This window comes from Hyalella azteca, unplaced genomic scaffold (assembly GCF_000764305.2).
Source record: "Hyalella azteca isolate HAZT.00-mixed unplaced genomic scaffold, Hazt_2.0.2 contig9281, whole genome shotgun sequence".
Lineage (NCBI taxonomy): Eukaryota > Metazoa > Arthropoda > Malacostraca > Amphipoda > Hyalellidae > Hyalella > Hyalella azteca.
This window is the reverse complement of record NW_025939355.1, coordinates 1-22,978: the sequence shown is the minus strand read 5'-3', so window position 1 is coordinate 22,978 and position 22,978 is coordinate 1. Positions and strand designations below refer to the sequence as shown.

The 22,978-nt window shown below is 35.0% G+C and overlaps 3 protein-coding genes across 5 annotated transcripts in view; 2 read left to right on the top strand and 1 right to left on the bottom strand.

The window, feature by feature from the left end:
* LOC108680397 (hemolymph clottable protein) overlaps nucleotides 1-2,890 on the bottom strand; it is a 35,582-nt gene extending 32,692 nt beyond the window's left edge. The window contains exon 1 of one of the 3 annotated variants that reach the window (XM_018169224.2): nucleotides 2,811-2,890. The gene's annotated coding sequence lies outside the window, so the exon portion shown is untranslated. The remainder of the gene's footprint in view (nucleotides 1-2,810) is intronic. The other 2 variants (XM_018169209.2, XM_018169217.2) reach the window with 2 other exon arrangements.
* Nucleotides 2,891-11,720: 8,830 nt separating this feature from the next.
* LOC108680375 lies at nucleotides 11,721-15,221 on the top strand. The gene is made up of 6 exons (XM_018169188.2): nucleotides 11,721-11,822; nucleotides 12,462-12,609; nucleotides 13,154-13,262; nucleotides 13,603-13,787; nucleotides 14,579-14,675; nucleotides 14,985-15,221. Exons 1-6 carry the CDS (start codon nucleotides 11,750-11,752, stop codon nucleotides 15,111-15,113), a joined length of 741 nt encoding a protein of 246 aa, XP_018024677.1. The 5' UTR covers nucleotides 11,721-11,749; the 3' UTR covers nucleotides 15,114-15,221.
* A 4,254-nt stretch (nucleotides 15,222-19,475) lies between these two features.
* Nucleotides 19,476-22,958, top strand: LOC108680386 (the record flags this gene model as incomplete). Its single annotated transcript, XM_018169199.2, is given in 4 exon segments — nucleotides 19,476-19,567; nucleotides 20,768-20,915; nucleotides 21,021-21,129; nucleotides 22,780-22,958. Coding segments are annotated over 4 exon segments (509 nt in total), but the record flags the coding sequence as incomplete, so codon positions are not given.
* Nucleotides 22,959-22,978: the final 20 nt, after the last annotated feature.

Here is a 22,978-nt window from a genome sequence, read left to right as displayed (position 1 = left end):
TCTTGTTAATGCTAGGAGACTCAATGCACGTTTGCAGTTGGTAAATTGCTTGACCAATAATTAGTTTTTTTCTTAAACGGAAGGAACGACTGGGTCTGCAAAAAGGGTTTATAAATATCGAATAATTATTTTACACTCAATAGAAACAAGCGAGAAGCTGAAAATTCTATTCTGCACCACCTAGAAACGATTTTGGTGACAAAAACATTAACAGTCCTGGGAGATTGAAAATGCAAATTAAGTCTTCGAGAATACCGGTGAGGTAAAAGTTTACTTCCTGTGCGATATGATGAGATTGCTCTAGAAAAGAAATTGAACGAATCATTACTAAATAAGTTATATGAATATTAATCGCTAATTATAATGAATGCAGGAAATAACCGAACGTTAGAATGGAATTTATATATAGTTTAGGCCGAAGAAAATTAGTCTCGCATGCAAAACTGTCATCCCTATTCCAGGCATAAATAGAATTTATCAGCAGAAATAAATCATAACGAACAAAACAGGAAAGCTACACACTGACGTATTTGAAATAAAGTACAATACACCAAGTTTGTGTGACACAAAATGCATCACACTCAAGGTACGATATGCAGCAAATTTTAGGGTTTGACTTAAAACGGATTCAAGAAGAACAGTAATTTGAGAGACATAAGATCGAAATGATCTCATACAATTTTTTTTCAGTTTGACAGAATTGACGATAATTTTTATTTGTAAAGACTGCTGTTTTCATCGATGAAATAAAATAAGACTTAATCCTTTTCTCTATGACAAGAACTGTCATTGCATAATTCTTGTTTCATAGCCAGTAAAGGTAAGTTGTGACGAGCTTAAATAAATAGTTTGAAAGGAATAAATCTTATAGCTTTAACGTAAGTAATACAGGATTTCAATAAACAAAAGATACTAATTATCATTTGGATTCCGTGACGATCTCTTTCTCTCACGTCCTCATGCATTCTATCTCTTCTATATTTAGGCATTGAATAAATGAAAGCTATCTGAATTATCAATCGAACAAATCTAATATATGAAATCAAACTCCCAACGATTATTTTTTTAACTAACGTTAGTGTGTTCTGCTTACAATTCCTGAAGCCAGAAGAAACCAATTGTTTAGACTTTCATCTACAGATTCAATTCTGATTGTTTATATTTAATTAAATATAGAGCTCATGAGGCTCTGATTGGTTGTTGTACACTAAATTAACCTTCGCATTGCTGCCAGTCTACAGCATGGCAGCTATCGGACGTTTGTAAGGAAATATTGACGATGTTGCTGTACACAGATCCCTTCATATTAGTTAAGATATTACAATCAATATTTAAACGTAAATTATATGACTGTACAATCAATCTCAGTGCGATAATATTCCCGCATTAATTAAATGTTTTAAATGTTATATCGAACAACCTGTTTGTTTTAAACTATGAGTTCGAACAAACTTTTGTTCATTAACTCTTAGGAGCTGTCAAGCAAACCATTAGCTCTGAGTAAATTATATAGTAAGTACCGCCTTTAATGTACACGATTCGCCGATAAATCGTTAAGTAAACCACAATGACGTACATAAAACCCAAAACTGTGAATTACAATTTTAAATGTAACAATCAATTCTATGGGTAAAAATTTCAAAACTCTAATTTAATTATAAAGTTGAAGGTGCAATAAGGACTTTGGCATTCTTGCCTCATCATTCGCTCCTCTTCAAACAAATAGGCATTTATGTTATGAAAGGACGAGTCCAGTAAAAAAGAAAATCATTATAAGCGGGGAGTGTAAGCACTCTTGCAAATTTTGCTTCTGCTTACAGGTTTGTTAAATATTTGAATTTTGCGTATAATGTTCCAATTTAATGCCATTTTTATTAAGTTAGTCTTGTGAATTCTCTCGAAAATAAGATGCTACGTCGACACGGGAAGGTATGGTTATAACGACCTCAACAAATAAATTACCTGCATTAAAATGCTCAGAAATTGAATGTTTCCGGTAATAATTATAATTCAGCGCCGAAAACGACTGATGTTCTTCGGTTATCAGTTTATTGTTAACGTTAGTTATAGTTATTTATACATCATCGTAGTTATGAAATATTATTATATTTACTTATTAATATTATATATATATACATTATTATTGCATTTATTATTATTATTATATTATACTATTTTATTGTTTTGAATACATCACGTCATCGTTATTTATAGTTATCAACGTCAATAATAGGTCTCAAACTGGGTACCCTTGAATTGTACTACTGTCATTCCTAAAATATCAACTGAAAGTGTTGCAAAACGCTTCACCTGTGATAATGAATATTGCATAGTCGAAAAGTCGCATTTCAATAAAATGCCATTTGGTAACTTGATTTTTTGATCTCCAGGCGCCAACAAGAAATTTTGTTTGACTCGTTGTAAAAAACAAATAAGAAGATTGTTAATAAAAAATGTAATCTGGTTTTATATCAAAGTTGAATAACAGAAAGACTTCTGCCGAATTACAGCAATTATCAGGAACTCTATATGTTCATTTAGGAAGGCCGTGTAAAGTTAAATGTTGTGCCTATTTACGACGGTTTAGTTGTTGGTCTGTGACATTTTTTCACAGCTCGAGAAGAAACCAAAGATAAAAGTTATTATTCCCGAATAATAAGTAAATGTGAAATTTACTTATTATTCGGTAATATTAAATAAGTAATAATATTAAATATTATTACTTGTGACGCTTGAATTAATTCCCGAGTAATAAGTAAATGTAGCGTCCTGTGACGCTTGAAATGATGACACTAACGTTGGTTACTTACCTCCTTGATGCCCCGTAGCGCTGCTGGCGACTAACAGCAGTCCGGTCGTGAGGCGACACGCTCTATATACCCGCCGGCTCAACTTCCCAGCCGCCACTGCAGTGTTTATTTGCTGAGGTAGTCTTGTCTTTATACGCATTAAGGTAGGTATTTTTAACATGAAGATTCTCTTCAAACTTGCTGACATAATAACTTATTAACTATACTAACATAAAGTGATGAATACTGACTGAAGCATAATCTTGTTTTTATACGCATTAAGATAGATATATTCAACTGTGAAGATTCCCTTCAAATTGGTTGACATAATAACTTAAAAACTATACTAACATAATAATACACTAACTATTAGCTTAGTTAACTTAGCAGTGTTTATTTGCTAAAGTAATGTTGTCTTTATACGCAATAAGATAGATATTTTTAACCGTGAAGATTCCCTTCAAATTATTTGATATAATAACTTACAGACTATACTAACATAATAACTTACTAACAATACTAATTAATGTAATTACCCACTACTATAAATATAACTCTATATGAGTCACAGGCTGCGTGACGTCACAGAGGCTGGTCGTTATGTAATCCTAGGAACAAATGCGCAAATGAGTGCAGGGAAAACTTTTGTGCGAGATATTATTTAAGTTTTAACAAATCAATTTTTAAAATTTTCACTTGCCAAAATTTTAATTACCTAATTTCCGAGAAATTTGAAAAAATTACTTCCCATAAATAAATCAAGAACTTATTGGGCAATAACCCTCGTAATGATAAATTTGTTAATGATAAGTGCTTTCTTATCCTCAACAAAACGTGCGTTAAACAACTACTTCTATTCAACTAAACAAAAGCGGTTTCAATGCTTACTGCTAGTTCGCCGCTAATTTCAAACATCACCAAACATTGACAGCTTGTTGAGGTCTCGAACTTGCAACTCACTGCTCCAATTCTGCTGTGCTTAACCGCCCGGCCTCCTTGCCGATTCTGACCAGAAACTGGCGCACAGAGCTGGGATCGAACCCGCGCCTCTCTGCGCCAATCTTGGTACTCTGAACTTTAACCACTGTACTGATATAAAATAGACATGCTTTACTATCTTGAATCTCGATAAAGCGGTTGCCGTAGGAACTTATTCCCTAAGTATAGGGTTGCATTCTTAAAGCTTTCACGTTCAAGCCAAGTTTAAACTTACAATTTGGGTTAACAACAAATGCTCATTAGTGAAAGTCGGGAACCGATCGAACAGGTCATTGTTAATAGTGCAACAAGTCAAAGGGCTTTAGCAAGATTTTCTCAATGCTATCAGATAGGGATAAAACTTGATTTAAAAGCTCTCAACTTGTAAATAATGATCTTCAGGTACGCATTCTATAATTGAATTACCATTGTTTTGTTTTACCCTGAACATTGATCATACGTAAACTTTTGATCGTTATTATTGAAGTCTACTTAATACTAACTGAAGCTTACTTTAATAATTCAGATGTTTCAGTAAAAATTTGACTATATATGTCTTGTACTGTATCGATATGATCAAAGGCCATCATGCCCTCCTCCGGCTTATGCATTCTAATGAGGATTGTTACTAACAACTTACATGTTAAACGTTCGGCTTATCTCATGTAAAAGAGATGGATATCTTAGAAATTTTGAGCGTTGGATGACGTAATTTTAGATGACAGTGAAGGCACGTTGATGCTGGATATTCAGTGACAGTGAGTGCAAGATGAATGTGAGGGTTGGTGCGAGAGTTGCGTGCATCATCCCACCAATAAATATCTATTAAATAATCGCTTAGCTTAGCAGGTGCTTGCAGCATAACTTCGTTAGACCTCTCTCAACTCTCCATACCAACACTCCATAATATAATGTAATTGGTTAACCAAATGTTATTAAATTATTATTAAATAATATGATTATAGTAATTAATCATTTTATTAGTGCGCGTATGTACAATACAATTTAGAGCTACTTAAAAAATATTTCGACTCTTCAGTTGTGTTCAATCATAAATTTCAACGGGTCACTCAGCCCGAAATGAAAACGAGAGGGAAATACTTTGATCATTTCCTCTAACCTTATTCGGAAAAGTAAAGACAAAAATTTATTCGGGGCGCATTATTTGTGTCAAAAGCTCAGTAGTTGATCTATCCAATTTTAATTGAAGATGGTCACTGATTGATATTTTCTACAATATTGTGCTATATCGCTGTAAAAACCAATTTTATGATCGCCAAGGAGTTTGGAGACTTGGAGAAAATCGCAACCGAGTATTTCACAAGGAAAATTTCGGTGTTGAATCATGGTGGCTATCATGGTGGCTATCAAAAATTCTCGAGTAAAGGGATATTTTGGGCTGAATCGTTTAAATTTAAACCGGAAAACGCATTTAGGAATCGGCTAAAAGGAAACGGCTGGAGTTGAGGTTAAAAAATTATTTACACTCCAATTCATAAACGGCTGAACTGACATGGTGAAATTTGAACGGAATTTTTGCCATTGAAATTTCTAGATTTTGGGGAATATTTCAGCTGAATCTACAAATTTATCAATTTGAATAGCCTATGACCGTAATATAGTTACGAAAATTATTGTGAAATTTATTACTGAGAATGCAATTTTGAAACGTCTGAACTGATATTTATGACATTAATGTAGCCACTGCCCAGTTAGGAAGTGAATGAATCCCTCGAGTTAGGTGATGTTCGGTGTTGTTTCAAACGGAAAACGCATTTAGGAAACATTTGAACGGAAACTGCTGAAGTTGAAATTTTTTTAAACTAGTTGTATATCAGAGACATATTCAACCTTAAATTTTCCCTAAACCTAGAAATTTATTCACTTCGAAGCGGCAAGAATTCCTTTCGAATTTCACAAGTGTCAGTCTCGCCCTTATTGAAGTAGAATTAGTATAAAAAACTCTTTAAATTCAACCTGAAATTCCCACAAACCTTGAAATTTGTTCTCTTTGAAACGGCAGAAATGCTGTTCAAATTTTACGAGCGTCAGTACAGCCGTTTCTGAAATAGAATTAGTATGAACAACTTCTTAAATTCAACTTGAAAACTTGCAAATTCATACAAACCAAGGAAGTTTATTCTCGTCAAAACGGCAAAAATGTTGTTCAAATTTTACGAGTGTCAGTTCAACCGTTTTAAAAATAAAATTAGTATAAAAATTTTTGTTTTTCGACATGAAAATTCCCACAAACCTAAAATTCATTCGCTTTAAAGGGATAAAAATACCGTTAAAATGTCACGAGTATCAGTTCAGCTGTGTCTGAAAATGGAATAACTAAGAAAGAACAAAAACAGGCTGAAATGTTCTCAAGGAGAATACAACTGAGTGCTTCGTTTGACAGTCGCTAGAGCTATCAGTTATTGAACCACAGTTCTCCATAATCACGTGAAAGGCGCATTTCTCCCTTAAATCATTAATGTTCCGAATAATACAGGGTGCGGCGTGGGAACTTACTCTTTTAAAAAAATCACAAAGTAAAAAGTATTAAAGATAGCGTTTTAATTCTTTCTTTTTTACAAAGAGCTACATTTAAAGTTTCGTTGGGTTTACTTACAAGTTTAATTCTTGAATATTACATCTTGTAGGTGACCTCCATGCTGTTCAATACATTTTGTCAGACGAGNTGACATTTCGGTGGCTGGCTGGCCCGTGAAATAAAACACTGTCACACATTTTTTCTTCAATTCAACACGAGACCAGTACCACATTTGGAAAAAAAATCGCGAAACTATTAATTTTTCGCCGTTATTTCGAACAGTGTAACATCAAACTTGCGGAGCTGGTTTATACGTTATTTCTTCATGAATTAAAGAAACTCTGATCAGTGAAGCACATTGACCTTCAATTCACTCTGATCAGTGAAGCACATTGACCTTCAATTCACTCTGATCAGTGAAGCACATTGACCTTCAATTCACTCTGATCAGTGAAGCACATTGACCTTCATTTCACTGTGATCAGTGAAGCACATTGACCTTCATTTCACTGTGATCAGTTAAGCACATTGACCTTCAATTCACTCTGATCATTGAAGCACATTGACCTTCAGATCAACTGCATACGTGCATATACAGCTTTAAATAGCAATGCAGCACTATATATATAGCAGTGCGCTCTATTCTAGTGCATGCGAATGTTTTGGTTATAGTCAGGAAACAGCAACATTGAATGTAATGACCAAGTTCCTTGCAACTGTTATGCGAAACGTCGCTGGTGACCAAATACTAAATCCTACTTGTTACGATTTTAATGTGAGAAGGATATGACTGGGAATGCGTCGTAAAATAGGAGATCACTTATAATACGTCGTAGCACTTATCGTCGCTCCATACTTTCTTTAAATGCCTCATTTCGCAAAATCTTCAAAAGGCTGCAGTTATTTGTGTGATCGAAGACCACTATTCAGTCATATAAATACGTATTTGGAGACAGCAATTCATATTTATCCTGAAATATAGTGCTAAGCTACGAACTGAAATCACAGTTACCCTCGAATTGCTGTCATGGTCAACAAAAAATATCTTTACCACAGAGCCTAAGAGTTTGGATGATAATTTTCTAACATGAATCGAGTTAAGTGTGAACAAATTCGGAATTTGCAGACAAAGGTGAAGCTTATTTTGTCATTGATTGAGACGGTAGCGCCGGGTAATGTTATTCATGCAATTTTCATCATGGTTTAAATTTGTGAATTTTTGCGTTCAACTCGGAATGTCGATTAATCTAAATAACAGAAGATCAGGAATATATATGTAGAGAGATAATTAACAGGATGGTTGTTGACTTGTAACTATTTATGAAATGGTTAGACTTCAAGCTCCAACTCTGAAATTTTTTTCATCATTTTATCCGTCAGGTTTTTACCGAAACTAGTAGGGCAAAAAAAGTATTTAATTTTTTTTGGCTGATTTTAATGGAAAATAACCGTGGAATTCTGATGCACATTCTTCATTGGTAAAACCAAGAAAACTTGTGTCGGCCTTAATCCATACTTTCAAAACTCGCTATAAGTGAACGTAAGTACTTACGCACTAATTTCTTGTCTACGATTGGTGAATTTTGCTTGAAAGGCCGTCAATGATTGGCTGATGAACTTACGATCTCTTAACTTTTTTCGAAAGTATAGGCCCTGATTGATAAATAAAAAGTTCTACGTTACACGCAAGCGACATCTGGAAGGTGATTGGAGAGGGATCGTATGTATATTGAGCACATTTTATCAGTTCCAAGTAAACGGTGGAAAAAAACGATTTGTGTGTAAGCGTTGCCTAATGATCGACTAGTGCGACTTTAACAGACTGTTTCGTCATAAGTGTTTTGAGAAGATGCAATCATTCTATCGTACACTGACCTGGCCTTCGAGGAAGCTTTAGAAAACCTGATAGATTTTTTCTGTAGCTATAGTCAAGCATAAGTACTTCACGAACTGTGGAGTCATATGAGGCATATTTCAGGGGAATTTGACCAGCTTAATAAGACCTCTAAATAATTTTCTGTTCATTTATTAAAATAATTTCTTAATAACAATAGTGATAAATTTAATCTAATGTGACCTGAATATGTTGTTATAAGGTCATATACATTTAGTACTTCATGTGTTTATTGTTACACTACATTAAAGAAAATTAGCTGTTTGTGAAATAAACATTCGTTCACAGCCTTCCGGGGGCTTAGCCCTCACTAACCCAACAACCTAGTGACTCCCTTTTTCGAAATAGTTATTATGTCCAACTGAACTAAATTATGATGACTATAAAATTATGAGGTATTGTGTGCGTTTTCTTTTCTTTTCCTAAATACCAACTCACCCTATTTTAGCTAATTTTTTTCTGAATGTAAAATGACAAGATGAGCTATAAATATTGGAGTCGCATTGCAATGAAACGAAAGTGCGGTAAATTAAGTTACTTTCAAACATTACTTTTCTGGAGCTGCCTGCGTGTCGTCAACTCAGATGTTCTAATCTCCATTTTATACGCATGCCGGGCTCACTAGATCAAATATAATTTACCAAATACCAAACTCTTGTATAAATCACCCAATGCCACACTCTCCCTCATGTACAAATCACCCAATACCACACTCACTCTTATGTACAAATCACCCAATACCACACTCACTCTTATGTACAAATCACCCAATATACCGCACTCACTCTTATGTACAAATCACCCATTACCACTTTCATGCACAAACCACACAATTCTCCACCAATTTACAAATCACCCAACACCACACTAATCTACAAATCACCCAACACCACACTAATCTACAAATCACCCAACACCACACTAATTTACAAATCACCCAACACCACACTAATTTACAAATCATCTAACACCACACTAATATACAAATCACCCAACACCACACTAATTTACAAATCACTTAACACCACACTAATCTACAAATCACCCAACACCACACTAATATACAAATAACCCAACACCACACTAATTTACAAATCACCCAACACCACACTAATATACAAATCACCCAACACCACACTAATTTACAAATCACCCAACACCACACTAATCTACAAATCACCCAACACCACACCAATATACAAATCACCCAACACCACACTAATTTACAAATCACTTAACACCACACTAATCTACAAATCATCTAACACCACACTAATATACAAATCACCCAACACCACACTAATCTACAAATCACCCAACACCACACTAATTTACAAGTCACCCAACACCACACTAATTTACAAATCACCCAACACCACACTAATTTACAAATCACCCAACACCACACTAATATACAAATCACCCAACACCACACTAATCTACAAATCACCCAACACCACACTAATTTGCAAATCACCCAACATCACACTAATTTTCAAATCACCCAACACCACACTAATTTTCAAATCACCCAACACCACACTAATTTTCAAATCACCAAACATCACACTCACACTTATGTACAATTCACCCAATATCACCCTCGTGAACAAATGACCTATTGGCATATCACCATACAATTCAACCTGCACCACATTCATGTATACACATGAAGTTTTGATATAAATACCACCAGAAATTTCTCGTAGCCCGTTGTTACCAAATATTTGTACACTCGAAGCCATTGATAAAATTTCGATACAAGAGATTTAAACTTTATCAAGTTTGGAAATGAAAATTTGTTTCAGGGTTGGTTTGATGAATACATATAAACCTGGGGTAAAACATAAACATAAATATATTTTTTTAATTTTTAAAGCAGCGAGCTTATGCTTTCATTTTATGAAGAAATGAGTCGATTCCATTGAAAATTCACACAAAGATATAATGTGTAATACATCAAATATATGGAATACATTATTATGTATTACCATAATATATTATAATATAATATACTGTATCACATATATTATTATATAATAATAAATAATACTTTAAATAATTATATGATATCGGCTAATTGCCTACACTGGGTGCTGAGTAATGGAAATAATGTCATATTTTAACAAAAAATTATCATCAGTAACTTTAGTGAACTACGAAAGGTCGGTATTTCACTGCATGAGCTAAAGCTTGTTTCTTTTAGAAGCTAACCTAACAGGACACACGCAGTGTCTGTGCGTTCAGAGAAATTTGATTGGAACAATGAACCTCGACAATGAAGATTAGAAAATAATGGTAGGAATACTCTTGATTAAAAAATAAAAAAAAATTATTTTTTAAATTCATATACTTGACTAAAATATACTTTTTATATATATTTAAATTAATATACTTAAATACTCTTGACTAAAAAAATGAAACCGACTTGGAATGAAATATATTTATGATGACATAATTAATTTCGTTGCAAGTTGATAAATTTTGTTCGAAAATAAATAATTTGAAAACTATTCTTTTAAATGTTCCTTCTTCTCAGTTAGCCTAAGTTAAAAAGGAAATCAATTAATTTAATTTAGTTTAATACTAAGTTTTCTGATGTCACACAAGCGACTTGTATATGCAAATTCATCTCCCTACATTCATTTAATAATACAAAATTAAGGGCTCAAATTTTAAGTTTATCCATAATGTTTAAATAAATTGATAAATTGAATTGATGTAATAAATAATAAATTTGACTCAAGCAGGTTAGAGAGCGAATATTTGATAAAACCCTGGCTGGGTTCGTGCCCATGTGCACCGCAGTGTTTCTCAGGAAGATAAAGAGTTTCTCCAAACTCGTATCAAGTTAGCGGAATTTCTGCAGTTCAAGGAAGTTATATATCCTGATTTCCACTTGCCATAGAAGAAAGCGATAATAATTTCAGACATTCCGTGAAAATTATATATATTAATAAAATGTAATAATAAATTATATATATTTATTATTATTCATGGAAAAATCATCCATAAGGACTTTTATATCAAGCAGGGAGTTTGTATGTGTTTCTTTGCTGATTTTCACTCGCCATAGAAGAAAGCGAGAACAATTTCAGACATTCCGTGAAAATTATATAAATAAATCATGGAAAAATCATCCATTAGCTACATTTATGTCAAGCAGGGAGTTTGTATGTGTTTCTTTGAAGAATTTAAACTCAGGCATTATATAGAGACCGGCGAGAATTCGGTGTTCTGGTCTCTAATCTATATATAAGTAACCAATGCAGCACACCGTGGTCATTTGCATATACATACTAAATGCATGTTCAGTCGATTTCCTTGTTGCCACCATCTTCGCGGAACTCAAAGTTGCCAGGAATTCATGAGAATTTTGCTTCTAGTCCCACAGATACGACAATCTTGCTCGACATAAAAATCTTTATGAATGAAAGCCGATAACAGATGTTTCTGTTCCCACTGCACGTAGCTATATAAGTACAGCTTGTACATTTGTAAAACATGTACAATAGTAGCTACTACTGAAAGGCTCAGATTCAAATCAAGATGAAGTCGTTCGCAAGCTTTTCCCTTGCTTTATTAGCAGTCTTGGTTTCCGTTTCAGCTGGAAAAACAGAAAGTAATTCTTATGTATTCATATTGATACTTTTAATTAATAAGAATAATAAATTCTAGTTTATGATGGAATTTGATATCAATTCAATCAGAAAATCGATCGATTTTCAAAATTGGGAGACTTTTCAGGCATTTAACACTTACAGGATATGAATAACGGAAATCCTCCAACTTTCCGACTATATTTTCTGATAAAATAGTTTTTTTACAATAATCTTAGCTGTAAATATGTGGATGCTCACGAAAAATGTTCGAAAGGCAGTTTTTTTATGCATGACAATATTATTCAAGATCAAAGTTAACCAATTCAAATTTTTCGGTTTACCTTCAAACCAAAATTAGGAATTAGAAAAACTTTGAACTTCGGCTTCATCTGTTTCATCGTACCCGCTTTTATTTGTGTTGTGTCTGTTTCATGATCATTATGATCGATTATGTAAACATTTTATCAATTTATAATAAACAAGTTTTAGTTATGTCCTTTTATTAGTAGGTATTAGTTTTTATATTCTTAGTTGTAACATAATATAATATAATTAGTTAATAGTATTATAGTTAATAGTAATATGGTTAATAAAATTTCAGAAGGATATAATTACCACATTTGTTCCACTTTTATCAAGAATTTCTCTCTACTCCTCAGGAGCGGCGAAAGCAACATCGCTCCGACACTACATGGGCTACACGGGCCCCAGTCAAACAGGCGTCCACTTTGACTTCCTCACCTACGACGCTGACTTGAATTTAGTCGGACTGGACAACCAAATTCGTAGCGCGTGTCAGGCTGGGCTGTACGTTAACTTTTTTTATTATTTATTATTGCAGTGTTGGTTTTTATTTGTGTTGTGTCTTTTAGCAAATGCATTTGAATGCAAGTAATTTTCAATAATTAGTGCAATGAATACATACTTGGAGAGTTATTACTGAGAGTATCAATGATTTTATACGTTTGTTCACTCAGATTATACTTTATATCAGTTTTGTCATTTATTATTTGAATTTATCTTATCATTTATTAGTGATTAGAATTAGTTGAACGGCATCACTCGTGTTTTGGATTACCAGAACTTGTGCATCTTATACGAATTTAATCAAAATTGATGGTTCATAATATTAATTATATTAGTGATTGATTTCGAGTAATTGGAGTTTCCAATTAGTCTCTGAACAAGCGTACGGTACTTGTAGTTTGGAATTCAATTTCTTTGCAAATAATTATTCCTGTAACCACACTCAAAATAGAAAACAACACAATATGTCGTACGTCCTCATTAAATAACAGATCCAAAATGACAATATTGACAGTTATTATGTCTCTATTTCATCACCAATTAGTTGGATGGTGTACGAAAACATCGAGTACAATTACTTCGAGCCTGGCAACGTGTGCATCGTGCCCGCTTTAGAAGACTGCTTCGACCTGTCGGCTGCCTGCTCTGGAATGGTCAGAAAAATATGGAGATACATTTTCCAACAACTCGTCATGATTTGAAATCTCTTAATGACTTGTGTTAAACGGAGTGCTGTAATTTAAACCTAGATTTAATCTTGCTCTTGAAGATTTACTAACACCTATATTCTGGAGTTAATGATAGCCAAGCTGATTAAAATCCTCGTTAGAACTGGGAGTTATTGATTGCTAAGCAATCTGGCGATAGTCCTCGTTAAAACTAATTTTGTAGCCTTTCATAATCTGAAATTTACGGTATCATATAGTTATGATTTAGTTACCCATTCATCAGATTTTCACTTAACCCAATTAATTTTTTTTTAATTCTTAACAGGTATCATCCCTGCGCTACGCGGGAAGTTCTGAGGGCATGAATGACGATTTCTACAACATGTATGGGGCTATCAACTATCAAGGCTTGGAATTTAAAGGCAACAACACATCGCGCGATGTCGGGATTTTGCAAGGCGATGTTTCGTCGGTTATCGTTTCGGGTACAGGGAGCTGGACTTTCTACACGTGAGTGTAACGCAGAACGGGGATAATGCTTATAATTTATTATTCTAATTTGGTTTAAAAAATTATTAGGATAAGTCAGCAACTTCATAACTAAGGCACACACGTTGGTCGCAAATTCGTCTATTGCGATAGATTTTAGCTCACATAATTGATTGGCAGGCTTAGTGGAGGCCATGGTTAGTGATTTTTATTTTGCAAACTTTATTTTCATGTTTTATCGTTTCGCTATTTTCAAATTTCAGGTGAGAATCCCAAATCAACGTAGTGGTTCATTCCGAACGCTAGTGCACAGTCATACACCGGAATTCGTAATTCAAACGCGCATAGAAAGTTTGCATGTCAGCAAAACCTAATCATTAATTTAGTTTATTTGCAATCACATTGCCAAATTATTCACTTTAAAAAACATTGTTGCTACCCATTTCGCAGCGGAGTGCGAAACAATGTTTTTTCCAAAATTCGCAAAAATTTTCCCAAATTCAAAGTGATTTTTCCCCCCTGCGAAAGTCCTCATGAATCCACAACTGAATCATCCCGAGTTTGTTAACCAGCTATTTGTGAGCGAATTATATGCATTATTGGGTGTTTATTTTAGTTGCGATTTTAATTTTGCTTGTTTCAATTTATGCCTCTAACTTGAAAATTATTGTGAATTAGTTGGAATAAAATATACATATTAATTATTTAACAAATAACGATAAGTTACGCGATGCTATTTGATTTACTTATCTATAATTCAACATCCAAACCATATTCTCATTCAATACAATTTTTTACTTCTTGATATCCAGGGACCGAGAATTCAATGGAGCTTCCGTGTGCGTGGTTCCTGACAGCAAATATTTAGGCAGCGACGGCACAGCCTTGAACTATGGCCTTTTTCAAAACGTGAGTCTTATTCCATAGTATATTAGTTCGTAAATTTTTATTATTAAACAACTTACATTACTCCGCAAGTTTTCTTTCCTTTAATCGTCCATCAGTTTCTTTCCTTCTTTTATCAAGGAAGTAATCAAGTTTTACGGATGTCCATTGCGCGCATTTGTTACCAGCCAAAACTATTCATTCGCGATAATTTTTCCCGACATTCTTTCTCTCATTCTTTCTCCTACAAATTTTTAGAATACAATAATAATGTTTTATCAAGGTCTTCATTTTTATTTAAATAAATCTTCAATAATTTCGTTGGTTTTCTAGTTGGGCGAGCTTGGCTTGAGTGACGGCGGTATCGGGTCGTTGATCAAAGGATGCTTCAGCGACACCGTCGTGAGCGCCGAGGCAGTGAGGGCCAAGAGAGAGGCTGCAGCTTCTGCTGGACTCGCCTGAATTGTCAGTCAATTTTGAACCACGTTCTCCGATAGAAGAAGCAACTCTTTTTCGAATTTGGAACGTCAAGAAATATTTCTCAATAAAATATATGCTGCTTAAATTTGATATCGTTTCCTTTTATATCTATCCCATTTGAGAACATTTTAAATCCAATGGGCCGAATGAGCTAAACGTGACCATTCTCCACAAACCTTACAATTATCGGGGCTGAAATAAGTTTTCATCCAGTGAACATTCAGGATGGAATAATTCGTAGAATCTGACAGAAGTACATATTTTGTATGATCTACAAAATATTCGATAAACTTTAGAGATCGTCAAGAAGGAGTGAAACAAATGCACTATAAATAAAATCAACATGATCTGCTCACTGGTGAATTTCTCAGGAATGCATCAACGAATGATTTAAAATTGAGCCACTTCTACCAGAAAAAAACCTTATGATAAAAAATAGTAATTAATTGCATTTTTTATTGAAAAAACGTGTAGGATAAAATTTATAATTAGTATGAAGAAACTAAAATTGATGACTTGTATGCTAAAAACGAAATTTTAATGCTATCGCAATGAAAATACTAAGAACTTACCTGTAGTCGTGAATTCCACTTATGAGGCGGACATTCGAATGCGTTGTTTAGTAATCTTATTTTCTTTTGAGCTATGTGCCGACATTTCGTTATAACATACAATTCAATGATTCGTCAAAAAAAGGAGAACAGTCTATGAAATGGGAAATTAATCAATTTGGCTTTTATTTCTGAAGAAAATCTCCCCTTTGCTGTCCCCCTTGGTAATGACTTAGGCATTATAAATTTGGTTGAAGTGGCATGATTATTTTTAAAGAGACAACAATGTCTGTTTTGGATCAGCTTGAGCAGAGCAAATTGAATTCTATGCATGGAGTTTGAAAATTAACAATAGTTGCTTCGCAATATTTGTATTTTTCCACAGCGCATTCTCATCGACATGAAGTAGAGAGGAAAATAGAGAGGAAGTGGCATTGCTAGAACGTAGAAGCGAATTTCATATGAAGAAAAGTTATTAAAATTTGTGCTTAACGATCTGAATTAGACGAAAAATTAATTCGGACTAGTATAGGACCATAAAACTGCCCCGCAAATTATTGCGGGGCAGTAATTATTATTGTAATTATTGTATTCCGCAAATTATTGCCTTGCTACATGAGGCGTCATCACCGATAACCATTTCTTTAAGATATAAACGGAAAAATCTATGATCATCTCCCTATAAGTGAACTAGCATTTATTTAGCAAAGCAGCGTGTTTGTTTTCCCCAAATAAATTAGGACCAATATTCCCAACCTTCAAAATTTTACTATATAGGGCAACACGCTTGCAATGCAGAGGCTTAAGTGAAATTAACAAGGACTTTAAAGACTTGAGCAGTGAATGTTCTGTTTGTTAAACCAACCGGAAGCAGGAAAGTAAGCCTGGTCGCTGAGAACCTTACCGCGGTGCGTAAATATATTTCAATTCAGGTGCGGTTAGACGACCACAAAGTCACGCTCAGTCATGTTCAGCACAACAGACGCAATTGCGTTAGCTGGAGGCTCGAGTAGGCTGAAGAATTGCGTGTGTGCTGCAAAAAATAATCATAATCTATCGAGATATTTCCATGTCATGTGCGTTCTCACAGTTCCTATTCTACGTTTAACGACACTACTATTCTCATTATTCATTAATAAACCTGGAGCGTGAATCACCAGAGCAAGTATCAAGGTCGAACGTGGGATATGATTCGTTAATGCATATCATTTCATGACAGTTAGGAGAGGAAACTAAAACTGAAAACAACCTTTGCAAACACTTCCCATTAGCTACCCCCTCGCACAAGAGATACCATCAAATCACGCCATTTAGCGAGCATTAAAGATTAAATTCTTGTATGTGTGTGCGGTGCCACTAGGAAAGAGTGGAAAAGAACAAGAGGTGGCGCAGAGTGGCCAGAAAGAAGAAGGGGAAAAGGAAAGGACAGTAGAAGATGAAAAGGCGCATTGCGCATAATTGGGTTAGTTATCGGTTTTAGGGGTTTTGTTGGGGTTGGGGGGGGGGAACCCGTCAGGGCTTTGATTGGTTGTGCGGAGTTCTGTGGGCTTGATTGTGGTTCAGTATTTACTTATGATGTATTGATAATGCTGTACTTAATGGGCAATGTCTTGATGTGTGCTCAATATGTTGTGAGCTTCGCTCTCATGTTACGGTCATCAGCTTAATATTCTTGTTAGTTTACTCCATTCGTTGATGATATTGGCTATGATGATGATGACGAGCGGTGGAACGCTTAGGACTAGGGTTATCAGAACTGTGCCTTTATTTGCGTATGGGAAATGCTCGTCGTCGATGAATATGTCAGATGTGTTTTTGCGGCCAATAGGTATAATTTTGAATTTATATGTGTTGGTCTCTATTTTCCATTTCTTTTCGAATGCGTTGATTTGTTGTATTTGTTCTTGTAACGCACCCTGATTTTAAAATATGTTGCTCATTTGTCTTTAAATGACTAATAGTTTAAACTCACCAATGGGATATCACGTATATACATATAGTATAAGTATTAGTTTTGAATACTTTTGGATTGGTTGATTCTTCAAGTATAATGATAATCGTTTTCAAATGCATGCTTTTTTATTTTATAGATAGAAAGGGGTTGGACAAAATAAGGGAACGCCTGATGAATCTTCGAAATATATTTTAGCATGGTATAGGTCCACCTTATGCAGTAATTACGGCCTTAATTCACCGAGGTATTGATCCATATAAATTGTAAAATTATTGTTTCCAAAGGAATTTTACCCCATTATTCAGTTGAAACTCCCTCCATCGCTTTAAAGACGATGTGGCAGGAATAAACTTCTGACCTGCATCTCTAAAATCGACCATAAATGCTCGATAACATTCATGTCTGGTGATTGCGGTGGCCAATTGAGATGGCCACTCTAAGTGCTTTGAAGCATTTGTGCTTAAAAGCAAGGGTTTTCTAATTGTGGCTCTTTCATGGAATCAGATTGTGCAGCTTTCGGCTGGCAGTCTTTATAGAAACTGGGTTCTTTAGGTGTCCATTGAGGTCTGCAGTAATTTTAACAGCCGTGGTTTTTCGATTGTCACTCTCCATTAGATTTAGGTACCGACGGGCTTTTTCAGACAACTTCGACTTGGGCAGGACCTGTGCTTTGCTGAAAACTTTTTCCTTCTCTTTCAAAAACAGTCATTACTTCTGAGGCAGTACCTCTAGCAACGTCGAGCATTCGGGAAGTTTCTGTCACACTAGCACCTGCCATGCGAGCCTCTTCAAAAGTCAATTTGGCCTCTTTGAAAGTGATAGAGGTTTATATTCTTTAGGTTATACGTTAGGTTATAGACATAACAATTCACTAAAAATATCTGTGCATGGATGAAATATCAATTAGCGGCAACAATAATAATTAAAACATATAAATATGTCACGTTTTCATTGTTTATAACATGTTCAAAAATTACGATATCAAAATGTCAAGCGTTTCCCTTATGTTGTCCAACCCCTGTAGTTGTGCGCATTGCGTATCAGAGTACGTCGGTTTAGCGTCAACTTTTAACTTTTAATCTGGAAAGGCTGAGCATACAGGGAGTAGTAATCGTGCGCGTCCAACTCCTTCCGCTGTATGAATTCACACCGTCAATTTATCCATAAATTTTATCTTCTGTTCCTTGCTTTCGGCCAGCAATTAGAATAGCAATACGGCCAGCAATTAGAATAGCAATAGAAGTTTAATTTGCTTTAAACATAAGCGTGGTATGAAAACTTCCTATAGCTCTTATCCTCTTGAAATTTTAGATGGACTGGCTCGTCAGCGTGTGATTATTTTCCACTGTCATGTTTTTAGTTTGTAAATTTATGATTCGATATCTGATCTATAAATTTTCGCAAGGCAAATTGATCAAATGCATTTTTGAAATTACGATGGAGCTGTACTCCAACAATTTGTTGCAGAAGAAATGTCTAATTTTTGCAACATTATGTTTGCTTCTACATATTAAATTAGGAATTATCTTTGTTTTTTGACTGGTGTGAGGAGTCGATATTTTCATCGGATTGATTAACTTCAATACACCGATGAACTTAAATAGTAGATAAATAATCAAAATGAAATATTTCTAAGGTAATTAGTTAGGGTCATTATCGCTCGTGATTTCCAAAGAATTGCGCTACCAAGAAAGCAGCCGTATGTGTTCCCACGTCTGTATTCATAATCTCAGAATACTCTAATAATACGCCATTTTATTTATTTGGACCTTCGAACAGATGATTAGTTTTGCCCTCCATGGATAAAAGGAGATTATTTCCCAATATTGAACATTTATTTTCGACTCTTCCCTCCAACATGAAGACGTTCGCTGGGTTGTCGCTTGCATTTGTGGCGGTCTTATCCGTAGTTTCAAACGGGAACTGCGAAGGTAAAAGCAATTGAGGCGTTGAATATGTTTCGAGTGTTGAATATATTACGTACAAAACTAAAGTTCGATTCATACATTTTTAATTCATCGAAACGCTAAACAATAATTGCCGTTCTTTTTGTAATTTATTATTGTATCGATGAAACAATAACTGTCTTAATGTTATTTTTATGAAAAATCGCCAAATTTTGTGATTAATATATTATTGATTATATATTATTGTTGTATCTGGAAACAAATGAATATTATTCAACCCCAAATTCAGGTTATCATCTTATCATCGTCGAATAGTTAATTCAGCAATTGATTTAATTGATCAAACGTTTGAATTTGATATCTGGTAACAATATTCTATATAATGAATATTTTTATGGGCTGTATGCCTATCTGTTTGGGTCATGGGTCTGTAAATGTAGGTGCTAATATAGCGAGTATACTCAAATCTTTACGCGTCGGAATATTACTAGGATCCAATATTTTTTTTACATCATTAGTGAGGATATAGTAAGTACTGCGAAGAACAGGGTTGTAAGATTTCGGGAAATCAAGTAGACGCCTTTTAAACTAAAGTTCTGAAAAAGATAAAAAGTTTACATTTTCGTTTCTTTCCACAATTGAAGATAAATATTAGTTCAACGGTAAACGTAAACTTAAGATGAGCTCTTTTAATAATTATAATTTGAATTTATGGTTATTAATGGGATGTTGAGTGAGGCATTTCTGAGTGAAGGGATTCAGGATGATGCAATACGGGATGACGGGTTTCTAGGAGGCAGAGATTCTTGATGATGGATTGCCGGGATTCAGGGTAACGTATTCTCAGAACTCACGGATTAGCAATCCCGAGCACTGATGATTTAGGCTGCTGGATTCCGTTTTAAATGTTTAGTCTAATGTCAGATTTATATTTATTTCTGTTTCAAATTTTGAAAAAATGTGTTGCCAGAACTATTATTATTTGATGTTGATCCTTGCTAGCAGCTGTATAAATCGAATTTCGAGCAAACGATGGTGGACTGAAGCGATAGGATTGTTTTAGTGAGTTCTACGCGCGTTAAAATCGTTGTAATTATTTTTATTTGAATAAAAATTGTATTAGATACAGAGAAATGATTTCCAGATTATTTCTGCAATTCAATATATTTATGTATATATATTTAGTTTTTCCCATTCGAGACAATTTTTCTTCTCAATGTACAGGAACTGAGCGAGCAACGAATTATCGCTACTTTCATGGATACGCGGAGAGCAATCAGGGAGGTGTCAATTACGACTTCCTCACGTACTCCCCAGACCTGAGTCTGGTCAACATGGACAATGCCATCAAAAGTGCATGTCAAATAGGATTGTGAGTATTTAAAATTACGTACTGAGTTAATAGTTAGTGGTGTGGACAGATTAGTAAATATATTTATTGAATAACCTTTCAATAATAGACCATTTCTCAAAACAGGTGGATTTTGTATGATAACATCGAATATAACCACTACACGTCTGGCACGGTATGCTACGGGCTCGCTGTCGATACATGTTTTGAACTGCCTTCATTGTGCTCAGCTCAGGTACGAAAATTTAAAGATTAGCATTTTATTATTATTTAATTTGTCTAAATTTCAGTACGCGTCTGGAATTCAAGCTTTAGTTGTTGATTTGCATGAAGGCAAATTATTATCGCTTCTTCTTGACTTGTTTGCGTTTCTGACGGCTATTGACCTGCGCTTTCGAAATTCTAATGTATATGTCTTTATCTTACACACGTTATTGGTTAGGTACGATCAGCAAAGAACTTTAAGCGCTAATTTAATTTACCTTATATAACTGATTTGATAAACACTAATAATGGAGTTCATATGAGGTACTGCAATTATAAATAGTACCTTGCAGGACAAACTATGCTTCAGATTCCGGGCAGAAATAGTTGATATTTGTTCGTTAAATTGCTTTGAAGATCAATAATTATAATCAGATCGGTAAAGATTATCGTTATTTGAAGCCCACACAAATTATTGATAGGCATCACCCAAAAAATTCTGTATGAGACCATATGAGCTCGTGGCTTTCAAATGAGTGGTAGAATGAATCTGTGAGAAATATTGAACGAAGTTTTTTTTTAATTTTTATGACTAATAATTTGTGGTTAGATAAACCATGCGTAGTAAGATCTATCTCTCTACAATAAATGAAGATTGGCATAAAGTCTAACATTATAACACATAAATAAAAAAACTCGGTGTTTGTTTGCCTTTGAAATAACACCAGCTCCTGGACCAAGGAGATTTCCTTGCTTAAGAAAATGGTTCAAATAAGAAAAGCAAAAACTCTAGAAGTGAAATTAGAAAAGCAGTGACACTGAAAAAATAGGCCCATGGCCGGCTGCCGACTCATGTACTTTTCGTAACGGGAGCGCAGCCGTGGGTAACAAAATTGACTCGTAAACAGGCCCTGGGCCTAACGCCAACCATCAGCATGCAATATATACACATAGCCTCAGATCAATGAGCTGTGGGTAACTCCGGCTAACAGTAAATCCGCTTTGCACAACACAGCCACTGCTTCACAGCGCCGGAGCACAACTGGCCGGAGCGCAACAGGCCCTACATCTGTGCGGCGCAGGTTAGGTTAGGTTACGTTAGGAGTAGCTGTTGCGGTAGGGCCTTTTGCGCCCCGGCCAGTTGTGCTCCGGCCTGTATGCGCTCCGGCCTGTGACTGAACGGCGCTACTGTGGTGGGCGCTTTGTGTCAAAAGCCGTGAAGATGCCCGGCTGCGTTACGCTCGGGAAGGTATAAGAATCGCACTGTGGACTTGGGCTATGCTGACCTCTAGCTATCCACCCTTCGTAACTTGATTCCACAAGGGATCCGGCCTTTGGAACCCGATCTTCCCATAACTTTCCATAAATTGGTTCAATGTAGAAGAAACCAAGCTCATTAATTATAGTTCTCCTTTCCAGCTGAAATGAGAATCATTGCTCTAATTCAACACTTAATTAATTTGTAGATTTAATAAACGTGCATTGAATTTGTAACAAAGGCTGACCTTGCGACGCCGCAAAGCATCGCAGAAGAATACAATTGAAAATAATATTAAATTTTGAATTGCCACAACCATATGAACTCGAATAAATTCTGATGAAGGCCACTTATTATGAAAAACCTTTATTTTTATTTCAATCCATAAATATGTAACCAGTTTTCATCTGTATTTTCTCTCAGACATCTTCTCTCCGGTTCGCTGGGAGTCCCTACGGGCTTAACGAACCCTATTTCAATCTTTATGAAGGCAAAGATTTCCAGGGAATAGAATTTAGAGGCAACCACACTACGTCGTCGGTCGCCTTCCTGGACATGGACGTGTCTTCACTGATCATCACTGGCGTCGATGGCTGGACTCTCTTTACGTAAGTCTTCCCTC

Bases quoted from the DNA above. Each gene is read 5' to 3' on its own strand.
- LOC108680375 (XM_018169188.2), top strand. From the start codon at position 11,750: ATGAAGTCGTTCGCAAGCTTTTCCCTTGCTTTATTAGCAGTCTTGGTT. The intron at 11,823-12,461 runs GTAATTCTTATG...TCTACTCCTCAG, and splicing joins TTCAGCTGGAAAAACAGAAA to GAGCGGCGAAAGCAACATCG. The intron at 13,788-14,578 runs GTGAGTGTAACG...CTTGATATCCAG, and splicing joins GGGAGCTGGACTTTCTACAC to GGACCGAGAATTCAATGGAG.